General features: G+C 46.2%; 1 protein-coding gene across 1 annotated transcript in view; it reads left to right on the top strand.

Moving 5' to 3' along the window:
• Positions 1 to 13,540, top strand: part of ECEL1 (endothelin converting enzyme like 1) — a 47,670-nt gene that overhangs the window by 32,887 nt on the left and 1,243 nt on the right. The window contains exons 9-16 of the mRNA XM_083739998.1: positions 1,821 to 1,924; positions 3,174 to 3,232; positions 3,650 to 3,701; positions 4,687 to 4,754; positions 5,997 to 6,121; positions 8,925 to 8,990; positions 10,585 to 10,680; positions 11,579 to 11,655. Coding sequence (XP_083596124.1) covers positions 1,821 to 1,924; positions 3,174 to 3,232; positions 3,650 to 3,701; positions 4,687 to 4,754; positions 5,997 to 6,121; positions 8,925 to 8,990; positions 10,585 to 10,680; positions 11,579 to 11,655 — 647 coding nt within the window. The remainder of the gene's footprint in view (positions 1 to 1,820; positions 1,925 to 3,173; positions 3,233 to 3,649; positions 3,702 to 4,686; positions 4,755 to 5,996; positions 6,122 to 8,924; positions 8,991 to 10,584; positions 10,681 to 11,578; positions 11,656 to 13,540) is intronic.

The raw sequence follows: 13,540 nt of genomic DNA on the forward strand, positions 1-13,540 counted from the left end.
TGAGCTCACATGTCTATATGAATTTCTGAAGTTTTCCCTGTGAGCCAGCACATAGATACATTTATCAGTGAATTCTTACATTTGGTATCATACAGCAGAGGCCCTTTGAACAGATAGGAAGAAACTGTGATGAAGTGTTTCATGAGGACAAATCACAAAAGTCACAAAAGTGATGTGCTGATTTTGGTAGTGGGCTGCATGTGCATAATATCTGCTAGAGGGGCAACCTCCCCCAACCTATACATAAATGCTTCTTACAGTTTTTTTGTTTTGCTGGCATATTGTAATGCTGGCTGCTGCGTTGACAGACACAGGAAGGCTTGAGTCTGGCATTTTAACCCTTGGGAACCTCTCTCTGGCAGCTCATGACAGATCTCGTAACAGTTCCACATGTTGTTTCCAGTGATTGTTACAGGTCATTTGCTATGCAAGGTGTAATAGTCACTAAAAACAACTCCCTGTATGAGCAGCTTGTGGCAAACTGTCACTGGATCAGCTGCCAAGATTAGTGAACAGTTGAGCCAAGGGTAATATGAAGTTTGCTTCATCAAAATAATAATATCTTTATTGTATGTCTGACAACCATTTAAACCTGCACTGGCCAACTCACTGGCAAAATGCAAGCTCAGCCATCCCTCTGACACTTGCCCAAATTTATTGTGAATAAAACAGTTAGAAACATTCATCGTTCGGTGTACCTAACACTGCTTTAACCTTTATGCTTTTAGTCTTCTTCTTCTTTGGTGATCATTCGTAGCCAAGTAAGATTGTCTTCCATAAACACGGTTTTAATAATAAGTCTGTAAGTGACTGTGGAGGCCAATTCTGGATCCACACATCCTTCCACAGTGGGGACATAGGTTTCCAGGCAGGAGTGGAGGGTTTGCCAAGCGTGCCTTCCTCTTAGCACATTTCTCCCTTGCGTCCTGAGTTCGAGTGTCTTCAAAGCCCATGACACCTTTGGTAAAGGCTGTTCTCCAACGGGAGCGCTTGCAGGCAAGTGTTTTCCAATTGTTGGTGTTTATACTACATTTTTAAAGCTTTGCCTTGAGACAGTCTTTAAACCTCTTTTGTTGACCACCAGCATTACGCTTTCCATTTTTAAGTTCAGAATAGAGTAGTTGCTTTGGAAGACTATAATCAGGCATCCACACAACATGACCAGTCCAACGAAGTTGATGTTGAAGAATCATTGCTTTTTGTATAATTGTTATAGCTTGTGAAGCCATATCCTACAATCAGATTGTTGCTGCTTTTACGTTCCCAAAAGCAAAGCTGTGAATAACTTTGAAACATTGCCACAAATTCCACATTAATGCAAGCTGAATTGGAATCAACGGCAGTCTTTTTCTTTTTGAGGATTGCCATTTGTTGTGATTTAGCACTAAAGAGCAGCCTTTCGAGGGGGAAGTGGCAAAACCTCACAGACCCATGCCTACAAAACATGAGACAAATGGAAAACCTCTTGGAATCATACTTTCTAGGCATGGGTCAAGTGTGGACGAGCCCTTTGCAGGTGAATACAGCTCACCTGGTTACAACCTTTCCTGCTATGGCGAGGTGTATTTCTATTTAAATCGTAATAATTAGTCCGAAACTCATGTGTGCATGGAGGTGAGCATATGCACATTTTATGAACCTTTTGTGCCCTCTTTTTTTTGGGTGGTTCCCCACCGTGCTCAGTCCTGCCTACATGAGCAGCTTGCTTCTCTCTGGGGTTTGCAACAGGGGTCTTGAACCTGGGACCTTTTGGCATGTATCGCTGAGCTACAACCCTTCCCCCAATCCTTCAGCCTAATTTCACTTGTCTCCTTCCACAGTTCGAGGTCCATGAGAAAACCTACTTTAAGAACATCCTCAACAGCATCAAATTCAGCATTAAGCTGTCAGTGAAGAAGATCCGGCAGGAAGTGGACAAGTCGGCGTAGGTATCCCTCCTTTTGACAGGAAGCTCAGGCCGGCTTGTGGAGAGCCTGCACCCTGAGTTATCCCAAGCAGGGAAAGCCTAGAAATATTGCACCTAAATTCTCATGAAAGCTACTGTGGAGGTCTGAATTTGGTGGTACTTCCAGCATTGGTCCTGATTTGTTTGTAGGGAGGTTAGACATTTGTTACTGATTGCTTGTGGGGAGGTCAGACACTGTTGCATCAAGCATCATCCCACACTTTCTGTGCATTTTCCTATCTCTGTCTTTCCGGCTTTTCTTTCTTTTTTGAAGTGTGTTTGCTGCACAGGAGTGTCAGATCCATCTCAATTGTGCAATCAGAATTTCTTGGTATGTGTTGGAATCCTTCTTGGAAACAGGGACAGCCTGGGAGTCACACCCCAGTCTCCCCCCACCTGCTTCCTCTTTCTTCCCTTTCTTTGTCTGTTCATTTCCCCAGGCTTGAGCAACCTCTAGTGGCTGGCAGCAAGAGCACAGGGACGTTGCCTCCTTTGAACCAAACCCGCTATCGAAAAGTATGTTTGAACCAGCCAGCGTTCTTCACGCGACACACAAGCAGGTGTTGAGTTCACCCAAGATTGATGGCTCAGACCTGGTTGCTCTGAGAACAGGGTTTCCCAAACTTGGGTCTCCAGCTGTTTTTGGACTACAACTCCCATCATCCCTTGCAAGCAGGACCAGTGGTCAGGGAAGATGGGAGTTGTAGTCCAAAAACAGCTGGAGACCCATGTTTGGGAAACACTGCTCTGAGAACGAAGGAAGTGATTTTGTGAGGACTGGTTCACGAAATTCCATGTGGGCAGAAGCCTCCGACTTCCTGTAGCTGTTTCCGACAGCTGCTACAGGAACCCTTGGAGGACATGCTTCCTGCTCCCTTAGCACAGGGTTGGGGAACCTGTTGTTGGATTAGAACCCCCACCATTCCCAAGCACTGGTCATGCTGGTGGGGACTGATGGGAATTGGAGTCCAACAATATCTGGAGGCTGGCAAGTCTCCCATCCCTTAGCTGCACCAGCACTGATACTTCCTGCCCCTTTCTTGACTCACCTGTAGTAATAGAAAAGAAATTCAGTGTGTCCTTTGCCTTCTGGAGGTCATAAGAGACCCCATCTCATTCCTGTGCGGACAGATGTTGTCTTCTGCATCTAACAGTTATTGGGTCGAGCAAGCCTCACCTTGGGCTGCAAGGAGACCTCTCTTGATCAAGGTGTGTTTTCTCGTTGCAGGTGGCTGCTGCCCCCCCAGGCGCTGAACGCTTACTACCTTCCCAACAAGAACCAAATGGGTATGGACACATTTGCATTTCTGGATCTCTCGTGGGACTGGATAGCTCATGGGAAAGGGAAGTTGCCCGTTGCAGGCGCGAGAGTCAGGAATTTGCATTGCCACAGCCCTGCTATGCACTGAGGAGCTGAAATGCCACCCAAGCAGGCTCCATAGTTGCGACTGCTAGAGACTGAATCTCAAAATCTCAGCTTAGCAGCCAACAAATCTTGCTCTCCACTGGGGTTAGGAATCCTACTTTTATTTGGCAAGGCCGCTGCATACCTACATGACCTATGCAATCCCCAACAACGCAGAGCTTTTTCCCTCACAAGATTTAACGTTATGCCGTCTGCCGTTCTGCAAGGAAGGTTCTCGAAGGCTCCATATTTGCTGAGCATTTCTGTTCCCTTACCATCTTTGTCTCCTTTCTCCTCAGTGTTCCCAGCTGGAATTCTTCAACCCACGCTATATGACCCAGAGTTTCCACAGTAAGTGCTTTCTCCGCACACTGGGACCACACCGTGGGCTTCTGGGAGGGAAATGGGTGCTTTGTGTGTGGTTCTGCTGGTGGCGATTCAGGCTAGAGCAGCGCGCTTCAACCTCGTGTCTCTAGATTCCATTGGACTACAACTCCCATCATCCCCTGCCAGCTTAGGCAGTGGTCAGGGATGATGGGACTTGTAGTCCTTCAAACGTCTAGGCGGCCCATGGCTGAAAAATTGTGGGCTGGTGGGTTTCAGTCCAACTCTTCTGTTCTGCAAGTCAAGTTTTGTGGGGATGATGACCTGTCCCTTAAAAGCAATCCCTTCCTTAATAGGAACGCTGGGGCTCTGCTTATTTCACCACACATTTCTGGGAGGGTGAATGAACTGTAAAAATGTGCTCTTCGAAAAATGTGCTGAAAAGTGGCCACGTTTGTTTAGAAATGAAAGTACCCCCATTGTTCAGCCTGGACACTGAGATCCAGCTCCGAGGGCCTTCTGGCGGTTCCCTCATTGCGAGAAGTGAGGTTACAGGGAACCAGACAGAGGGCCTTCTCAGTGGTGGCGCCCACCCTGTGGAACACCCTCCCTTCAGACGTGAAGGAAATAAGCACCTATCCTATCTTTAAAAGACATCTGAAGGCAGCCCTGTTTAGGGAAGTTTTTAATATTTAATGCTGTATTGTTTTTAACACTCGATTGGGAGCCGCCCAGAGTGGCTGGGGAAACTCAGCCAGATGGGAGGGGTATAAATAATATATTATTATTATTATTATTATTATTATTATTATTATTATTATTATTATTAGCCTGGGGCAGATTCAGAAGACAGTGCTGACCTGGATCATGCCCCTCTAGCCCCTTGCGGATTTCCAGCCTAAAATCTCCATCTGTTGGCAGAATCTGGGCTCTCACCTGTTCCCCAACACACACACACACACCCGTTTCACTGCCACCCCATAGCCCCCAATGCTTTATCTCCAAACTACAGGTCCCTGAATTACGGCGGCATCGGCACGATTATTGGACATGAGCTGACACACGGCTACGATGACTGGGGTGAGCTCCCCCTCCCCCTCCCTTCCCCAAACCTATTTCGGGGCCTGATAATCATCTCCCCGAACCTTCCCAAAACCTAATAACCAGGCCAGCCTGATACATTTTGCTGCTTGAGGCAGAAACCAATTCAATTCAGTTTATGGAAACCAAGCAGACGGGCGGCTTAATATTACTTCAGTATTGCTGATGGGCCTCCTAGAGAATTTTTAAAGCATTAAATGGTTTCATAAATGATTTTTAATAAATGGTGGGTCCGCACCATCCTCTCACACCTGAGGGAAGCAGGTTAGCTTAGAACAGGGTTTCCCAAACTTGGGTCTCTAGCTGTTTTTGGACTACAATTCCCATCATCCCTGACTACTTGTCCTGCTAGCTAGGGATGATGGGAGTTGTAGTCCAAAAACAGCTGGAGACCCAAGTTTGGAAAACCCAGGCTTAGAAGGATCATGGTGGAAAACCCACAGGTTTGTCCTTGGAACTCCTCGCCAATGCTGCCTGCCCCCCACCCCCGATAATCTGCCACCTGAGGCGGTTGCTTCACTTTGCCTCATAGTAGGGCCGGTCCTGGCCTGGTTTGAAGGGAGGCCTTGCAGCTGCTCCCACAGAGACTGCAAATGTCTACCAGAGGCCATCCATTTTCATTCTTTCATCTGCACAATGGGGCACAGAACAGGCATGCATCCCTGAAACACAAAACCCTTTCCCTTACTCATAAACATGAGCCCTGCATGAACTAGATGTTGATCCTTGCCTCCTCATTTTTTCAACCTAAATTTGAATACATCCATCATGGACCTCTGGACCCAACGACGTCTTATATTCATAATATTGAAAAATATGTTTATGTCCCGTGGCTAGGTCTGTTCTAAGCCTTATCTGAGCTCCCCCTCCCTTGGCAAACACCCAGCCGATCAATGAATTATTTCCATAAACACTTGAGCGTTCTTGATGCTTGCTCTCACGTTACACTGAACCCAGGTTACAAGCTCTCTCTACACAAGTGCAAGGGTTTTCTTTGAAAGAATGAACACTTTGCGGATGCACACAGCTCGGCTCTTGTGTGCACAGGTACACAAAGTGTACACTCGTTGAACGCTATGTGTGGATAACCCACAGGAGTGCTTATAACATGTGAACACTCCTGCAGTCAAACCGCAATAGAACTGCAGCCTCTCCCCCCTATAAGCAGCAAAATCTCTGAGGTCACCCTTGTGACTGACCCTTATCTGTCCCGCTTTACAGGAGGCCAATACGATCGCCATGGCAACCTGATGCACTGGTGGACCGACTCATCCTACAGCAAGTTTCTTAAGAAGGCAGAGTGCATCGTTAACTTGTATGACAACTTCACGGTCTACAACCAGAGGGTGAGCCGGGGTGTGCCATGCAAAGGGGGAGAGCTCCTTTGCAAAGAGTCTGCCGTAGAACCCGAAACCCGTGTTTGCAAATATGTGGGAAATATCTACATTTCCAGCTCCACTGACCATGTTTTTAAAAGATGAAATTTTGGGACCTTGCATCTGCATTTGCCCTTTGACTGTGACATTTCCCCACAATATCCAAATATCGGCTTGTTATTTAAGGCAGGCATCAAATCTGAAACACACCCACCCAACCCGCTCCAGCAGCTGTCAAAATTCTGAATGGCCTTGTGCATCATCAGTCAAATCCAGTTCGATATTCAATACTATCACGTATCTGAAGAAGTGTGCATGCACACAAAAGCTCATACCAAGAACTGACTTAGTTGGTCTTTAAGGTGCTACTGGAAGGAATTTTTTTTTGTTTTGACTATGGCAGACCAACACGGCTACCTATCTGTAACCAATACTATCACAGCATGGCTATCAAATAATGTTATCAGTAGGTGGATATCAAATATTCTGAAAATGAACAACAATTATTGGGCATGCGTTCACATAATTAGAGAATATTTGATGGGACCCACTTAATTTGATGGGACCCACTTAAAAACTGTATTTATAACAGGGCGTTCTTGATTTGTTCTTAACGCCGTGTTTTAAATTGTTGTAACCCACCCCAAGGTGCAGGCAATAAATTAAAATAATGAAAATGCAGAGGAGAATTCTATAAACAAATTTATTACAGCTCTGATTGCTGTAACCAAGCGGGTCCTCTGGGGAGAGTCAAAAGTCTGGAGTCCACTGGAGAGCCAGTAATGATTACCATTTCAGACTAGAACCTGGGAGACCTGAGTTCAAATCCCCACTCAGCCATGGAGCTAAACTGGGTGACCTTGGGCCCGTCACGACCTCTCAGTCTGGCCTACCTCACAGGGTCGTTGTGAGTATAAAATGGGGGGGAGGTGTGTATGCCAGCCACCCTCAGCACCTTGGAGAAAAGGCACGGGTGCAAATGTCATAATAAATAATAATAATAAATAAATAGAATAGATGAATAGGGCTTGTGCCCTTAGAACCCTTTACCTTGGTTGGACAGTGTTCTCGAAGCCACAAACATGAGTCTGACCAAACTGCAGGAGGCAGTGGAAGACAGAAGTGCCTGGCGTGCTCCGGTCCATGGGGTCACGAAGAGTCAGACACCACTAAACGACTAAACAACAACAAAGGTACCCCTGCCCGTACGGGCCAGTCGTGTCCGACTCTGGGGTTGCGCGCTCATCTCGCTCAAGAGGCCGGGAGCCGGCGCCGCCCGAAGACACTTCCGGGTCACGTGGCCAGCGTGACGAAGCTGCAGCTGGCGAGCCAGCGCAGCACACAGAACGCCGTTTACCTTCCCGCTATAAAGCGGTACCTATTTATCTGCTTGCACTTAGGGGTGCTTTTCAACTGCTAGGTTGGCAGGAGCTGGGACCGAAAGATGGGAGCTCACCCCGCCGCGGGGATTCGAACCGCCGACCTTACGATCAGCAAGTCCTAGGCACTGAGGTTTTACCCACAGCGCCACCCGCGTCCCAGAAGTGCCCTTAGTACCTTCTATTTGCTATAGGAGGCAGCCATCGCAAATTATAACTCAATGGGCAAGAGGAAGGGTTACGCACCCCCCCCCCCTTGACCTGTATTTTGACCCACTATCATATAGACAGGCTTTTGAGTAAGAAGCAAATGCCCAGTTGTTCTGTATGGGACAATGACAATAAAGATTATCGTATCGTACCGTGTCAGTGGCAGAACAAAGTTCTACAGTTACCGTGGCATTTGGAAGTTGGCATCTTGGTGCCAGCTGGCAGTTTCCAAAGAGGCTGCATTTGCTGAAGTACACATCACATCTGGGTCACCCGGCAATCAGCACTGGATGCCAGCCCTGGAAAGGGGCAATTGAATGTTTGCCCAATGCCCAGCTGTTAAAGGCAGGGGAGCCCCAGGCACTAAAAAGGTGGCAATCCAACTTTGGGGATGTGTGGGCGCACACTCAAGCCTTTATATGAACACATTGTGTTGGGTGAAGTGTAAGGAGAGAGGAACAGGGGTTGTGCGAGGCGTTTTCAAAGGGTGAGGCAGGAGAGGTTGACAAGAGTGGTGAAGAGATTCGAGGGCAAAGAAACAGGGATTTTCAAATGATAATAATAATAATATTTTATTTATACCCCGCCCTTCCCAGTTCAAAAACCAGGCTCAGGGCAGCTAACAACAAATTTAAAACACTTAATTATAAAAGCAGCATAAAATACAGTATAAAAACATGTATAACAATAAAATTCAAAAATCAAATCAATCAATCAATCAAAAAAAGAAAGACCAGGAAAGAGAAAGGTTTCTTTGTGTCGATGAGACAAGAGTTTGTTTGTCTCAAATTAGACCGGACATAAACGAGATTACCTGACAAAGACAAGCTCACGCCACCCATTGAGTTCATATACATACTTCAAGTGCATTTGTAAGATTTGTAATTATATTTTGGGAATAGTTTGTGTTCTTATGTTGCTGCATTGTTTTATACTTTCTGGGTGTCTCATGATCCTATTATAAAGCAGTTGCATTCTGTGCTATAAATTAAGCACTGCTAGGATTTGATTCTTTTTGTTTCCCAGTGTTTTCCTTATCGATAAAAAATTGGTGCCGCCCGGGGAAAAAAAGTTTGAGAACCTCTGTTCTCAATACTGGGGTTTTGTGGGATGGTGGAAAGGGAGCATCTCCAATCCTAACTCTGCTGTCTGTCTGTCTGTCTGTCTCTCTGTCTCTCTTACAGGTGAACGGGAAGCATACCCTTGGGGAGAACATTGCTGATATGGGGGGACTTAAGCTCGCCTACTATGTAAGTCCCCCCCACCCCCAAGGGAAGAGGAGTTCCCAGTCACATGTCCTAAGTCCACCCAACAGGGTGTCTGCCTGACATCTGCCCAAGCTCAATTTGGCTGACAGACCGTGCAAGAGTGCTTTTCACACAGTGCCTAGTTAACTGTGGAACTCCCTCCCACAGTGATGGCCACCTGAAATATACTGAGTCGAGAGTGGATTTCATGCTCTTTATTCAGCTCATAGTGGTGAGGAGGGAATGAAAGTCCCCTCAAAGTATCTGCTTTATATACATTATTTACACAATGGGCTGCACATGATTGGCTAATTCCGGAATTCTCCTGTAGGCCAATCAGGTTGTGGATTCACTTCTATCTGGATCTGGATTGGGTGGCTCCTGCCGATCATACTGCTGCATTGTTCTTGGACCAATCAGACTGCTGAATTCTGAATCCTATTGTTCTAGGACCAATCAGACTGCTGCATTTTGGATCCTATTGTTCTAGGACCAATCAGACTGCTGCAGTTTGGATCCTATTCAACTCAGTACATAACACCACCAAATTTGAGGGCTTTAAAAGAGGATTAGATGATTTCATGGGAGAGCAGTCTATGCACAGCACCCCACCACACTGCGGTTTCACCTCACTTTTGATTTGTATCCCGCCTTTCTGCATTGCTGAAGAAACTGCAAAATGCACATATAGAGATTCCACATTTTCTAGCAATCCTAAACAAATAACCCGTAGTAAAAAAATATGGCTATAAATCAAAAACAACTTATAACTAATGAAGGAATACTCAATCGTCTATTAGAATGTAAACGTATGCAATAAAATTAACTCTCAAAACTTTGGCAGGTAATTATGAAACAGAATTTCACTCTCAACTATTATGACAAATCGTTACTAAATTATAATGGAAAAGAAATAACAGCAAAGAGTCTTAAAAGAGCCAGACGTTTGTGGATACATTCGAGGAACCGAGTGACCCTGTTCCTCACTATTTGTATAAGAAACACAATTGTTAAGATTTTTATACCCTGCTTTTTCCCCTCTCAGGGACGCAAGGCGTCTTACAGACAACAAATAAGAATGCCTTAAAAACACGGGGGGGGGGGGGACCAGGATTCAAAAGCTCTGCCCTTTGGATTCAATAATAATAATAATAATAATAATAATAATAATAATAATAATAATAATTTATACCCCTCCCATCTGGCTGGGTTTCCCCAGCCACTCTGGGCAGCTTCCAACAGAATATTAAAAAACAATAGTCTATTAAACATTAAAAGCTTCCCTAAACAGGCCTGCCTTCAGATGTCTACTAAAAGTCTGGTAGTTGTTTTTCTTTCTGACATCAGGTGGGAGGGCATTCCACAGGGCAGGTGCCACTACCGAGAAGGCCCTCTGCCTGGTTCCCTGTAACTTGCCTTCTCGTAGTGAGGGAACTGCCAGAAGGCCCTCAGTGTCGGGGCAGAACAATGGGGGTGGAGACGCTCCTTCAGATATATTGGACCGAGGCCGTTTAGCAATTTCACCTTTGGGGAGGGTCTTGCAGGGAGGGTTAGGGAGCAGCCCCCTCATTTAGCTGAGCAACACTTTCTCTTGCAGGCCTATCAGAAGTGGGTGCGGGAAAACGGTCCCGAGAACCCTCTCCACCCTCTCAAATACACCCACGAACAACTTTTCTTCATTGCTTTTGCCCAGGTAAGGTCTGCGTGCCCGGGGAATGATTCCTTGGGGTTACTGGATCAGACCCCAAAGGCTTGAGCAAACGCTGCTACCACGTCTCATCAGACTGAGGCGTCTCCAAAGCATTCTCAACTCACTAATGCGTCCTTCAGCATCCTGGCTCCCAAGCAGATGTTCTGGACTGCAACTCCCATCAGCCCCTGCCAGGAGTCCAAGCCATCACCAGAGATCCAGGCTGGTGAAGGAAAGGTTATACTCAAGAGCTTACATGAGGGGTGGCCCTTATCAGGGCCTTATCAGGATCAATCTTGTGAGCCAAATTTGACAGCTGTGGTGTTTAAAGGAGAGAAGGCTGCATCAAAGAGCACTTTTGCAAAGAGCTTAAACAGTTTTACTGTTCCAGTTTTCAGTCTCTGGAGACTGAAATGAGAGTGGGGCGTTTGTTTGTGTGTGTGTGTGTGTGTAAGTTTTAATGACCTTTAGCTTGAGGGCATTCTGGCAACGTGAAATGGCTGCCGTCCAACTCTGCTATTGCCACAGACAGCAGCAAAAAGCTAAGAAGGAAGAGAGGAAGGGAAGAGGGATCAAAAGCGAAAGCAATTTTTTAACAAATGAAGAACAAAATAAATCATTTCGATAGCAAGGGGGGGAGATTTATGTGACCTGTTCCTGCTTTTCCTAACGTTGGCCAGAGACCCCTGCTGCTACCACCATTGTTCCACACAAAGGCATTTCTGGTGGAGGGCTGGAGCAGGCTGCCTGGTCTCTAAGGCAAAGAGGCTTGAGACACTGGCTAAGAACTTGAGAGCCCTGGGCCCTCCCAAGCAGCCTCACCTTGGAGCCACAGGCCGGATCTTCCCTCCCCGGTCTCTGACAGATCCAGCCTTCCACTTCTCGCTTCTTCTCCTTGCAGAATTGGTGCATCAAACGGCGCTCGCAATCCATCTACCTGCAGGTGCTGACCGACAAACATGCCCCTGAACACTACAGGTACCTGGGTTTGTGTGCGTATGCGTGTTTGTGTGCAAGAGGAGGGGACAGGAAGGAGAAGGGATGCCGTTTGGGTTTGACTTGCACTGGTTGCCCATAAGCTATGGGACCAGGTTCAAGGTGCTTGCATTACCGTATTTTTTGCTCCATAAGACGCAGTTTTTGTCGGAAATCAAGCCTTTATCAGGAGAAACTGGCAACTTTCCCAGGCACCCGGCTTGATTCCCTGTTGACCTCCCTGGCTGCATTCCCCAGCAAGATCCAGGCTAGGTCTCGATAGGCGATTCTTCTCAAACGTGAGAAGAAAACACCCCCTCTTTCCTGCCCCCCCTGGCAGGGGAAAGAGATAGACAGAAACGTATTTACATGCCTTTATTTCTGTCTTTGCAGCATTACAAAAAACATGACTGCTCTCTTCAAACTCCAGCAGTCTAGTGACAAACACTTCCTGTACCTTCTGGACAGGAACAAACGGAAGAGCTCATATTACACTCTGAGCTAATTCCGGTGCTTCGCACTGTGAATTGACTGTCCCTCTGTTTCCCACGGGCAGTCCCAACATTCCCATTATGTTTTGCTTTCAAGCTAGCAGTTTGCAGCTGCATTGCTTCTATATCGTAACAGTTTTTTCCTCCTAAAAAGTTAGGGGAAATGTCTGTGCGTCTTATGGAGTGAATGCACTGGGCGGCAGAGGGATCCCTCGGCTACCACTGCAGTCACAAGCTGAGGGATGCCTCCGCAGCCAGAGCCATGGCTCCTGTCTGTCGCTCGCTGTGCAGCTATCGCTCTTGCTCTGCTGACTTCACAGGAAGCGAGAGGAAGGACGGATGGGAGCAAGAAAAGTGATTGTGGCTTACATGCTCTGCCCAGAATATTTTTTTTCTTGCTTCCCCCCTCTAAAAACTAGGTGCGTCTTATGGTCAGGTGTGTCTTATGGAGCAAAAAATACGGTAATTTACAAGGTCCTTGACAGCCTGGGTCCAGAATACCCCAGGGAGCATCCCATCCCTTATATTCCTGCTCGATCTTTTTGCAAGAATCCCTGCTTGGATGAATGGGTCATATCTACCAGGAGTTCTGTGTTTTGTATTGTAGGCCTAATTTTGTGAAACTCCCGTCTTGTTGAGATCAGGCAGGTCCCCTCCCTGTTGAACGTCCGGCTCTTCCTAAAGACTTTCATTTCATTCCAGCAGGCTTTTTAAAAAATAAATTTATTTATTTGCGTTTTTCAAATGAAAATTTTACAATAACGTAACAACTTACAATATAGAAACAAGATTCCACAGAATCTCCTGGGCTTCCCTCCTTTGTGGGTCCTATTGTTAGTCCTTTCCTCCTGCATCTTCTATAATAATCCAAATCTTTTGCATCTCCATTATGTCCAAAATTCACCATTGTTGTTCCAACCCCACTAACGATTTTAGCTGCTTACAATGGTTTTTATGATAGATTATAAATTTCCCCCATTCTGTATTAAAATTCTGGTCTTCCTGATTTCTGAGTCTTCTGCTCATTTTTGCTATTTCGGCATAGTCCATCAACTTAATCTGCCATTCTAGGGGCTTTTTCCTCTTTCCATCTCCAGCAGGCTTTTTAAAAACTGAGTTCTGAATTTATAGTTTTGACTCATTTTTATTCCTACTGTATTATGGCTCTTGTACATTGCTGAGATTAAATAGAGCATAGATTGTTGATACAAAATAAATAGAACATGGACACTCTCATGTTCCGAGAGCCTTGCTTGCCAACCCATGGTTGACGGTCGCCCTATGTGGTCTCCTTGCTTGACTGCTCAGCAAATTTCCCCTGCCAGGCTGGGGGCATCCCTGGTAGACCAGCCTTCCCACGCCTTTCCTCTAAGACAGGAATCCCCAAACTCGGCCCT

The sequence above is a fragment of the Podarcis gaigeae genome (genome assembly GCF_964106915.1).
Source record: "Podarcis gaigeae genome assembly, chromosome: 5".
Classification (NCBI taxonomy): Eukaryota; Metazoa; Chordata; class Lepidosauria; order Squamata; family Lacertidae; genus Podarcis; species Podarcis gaigeae.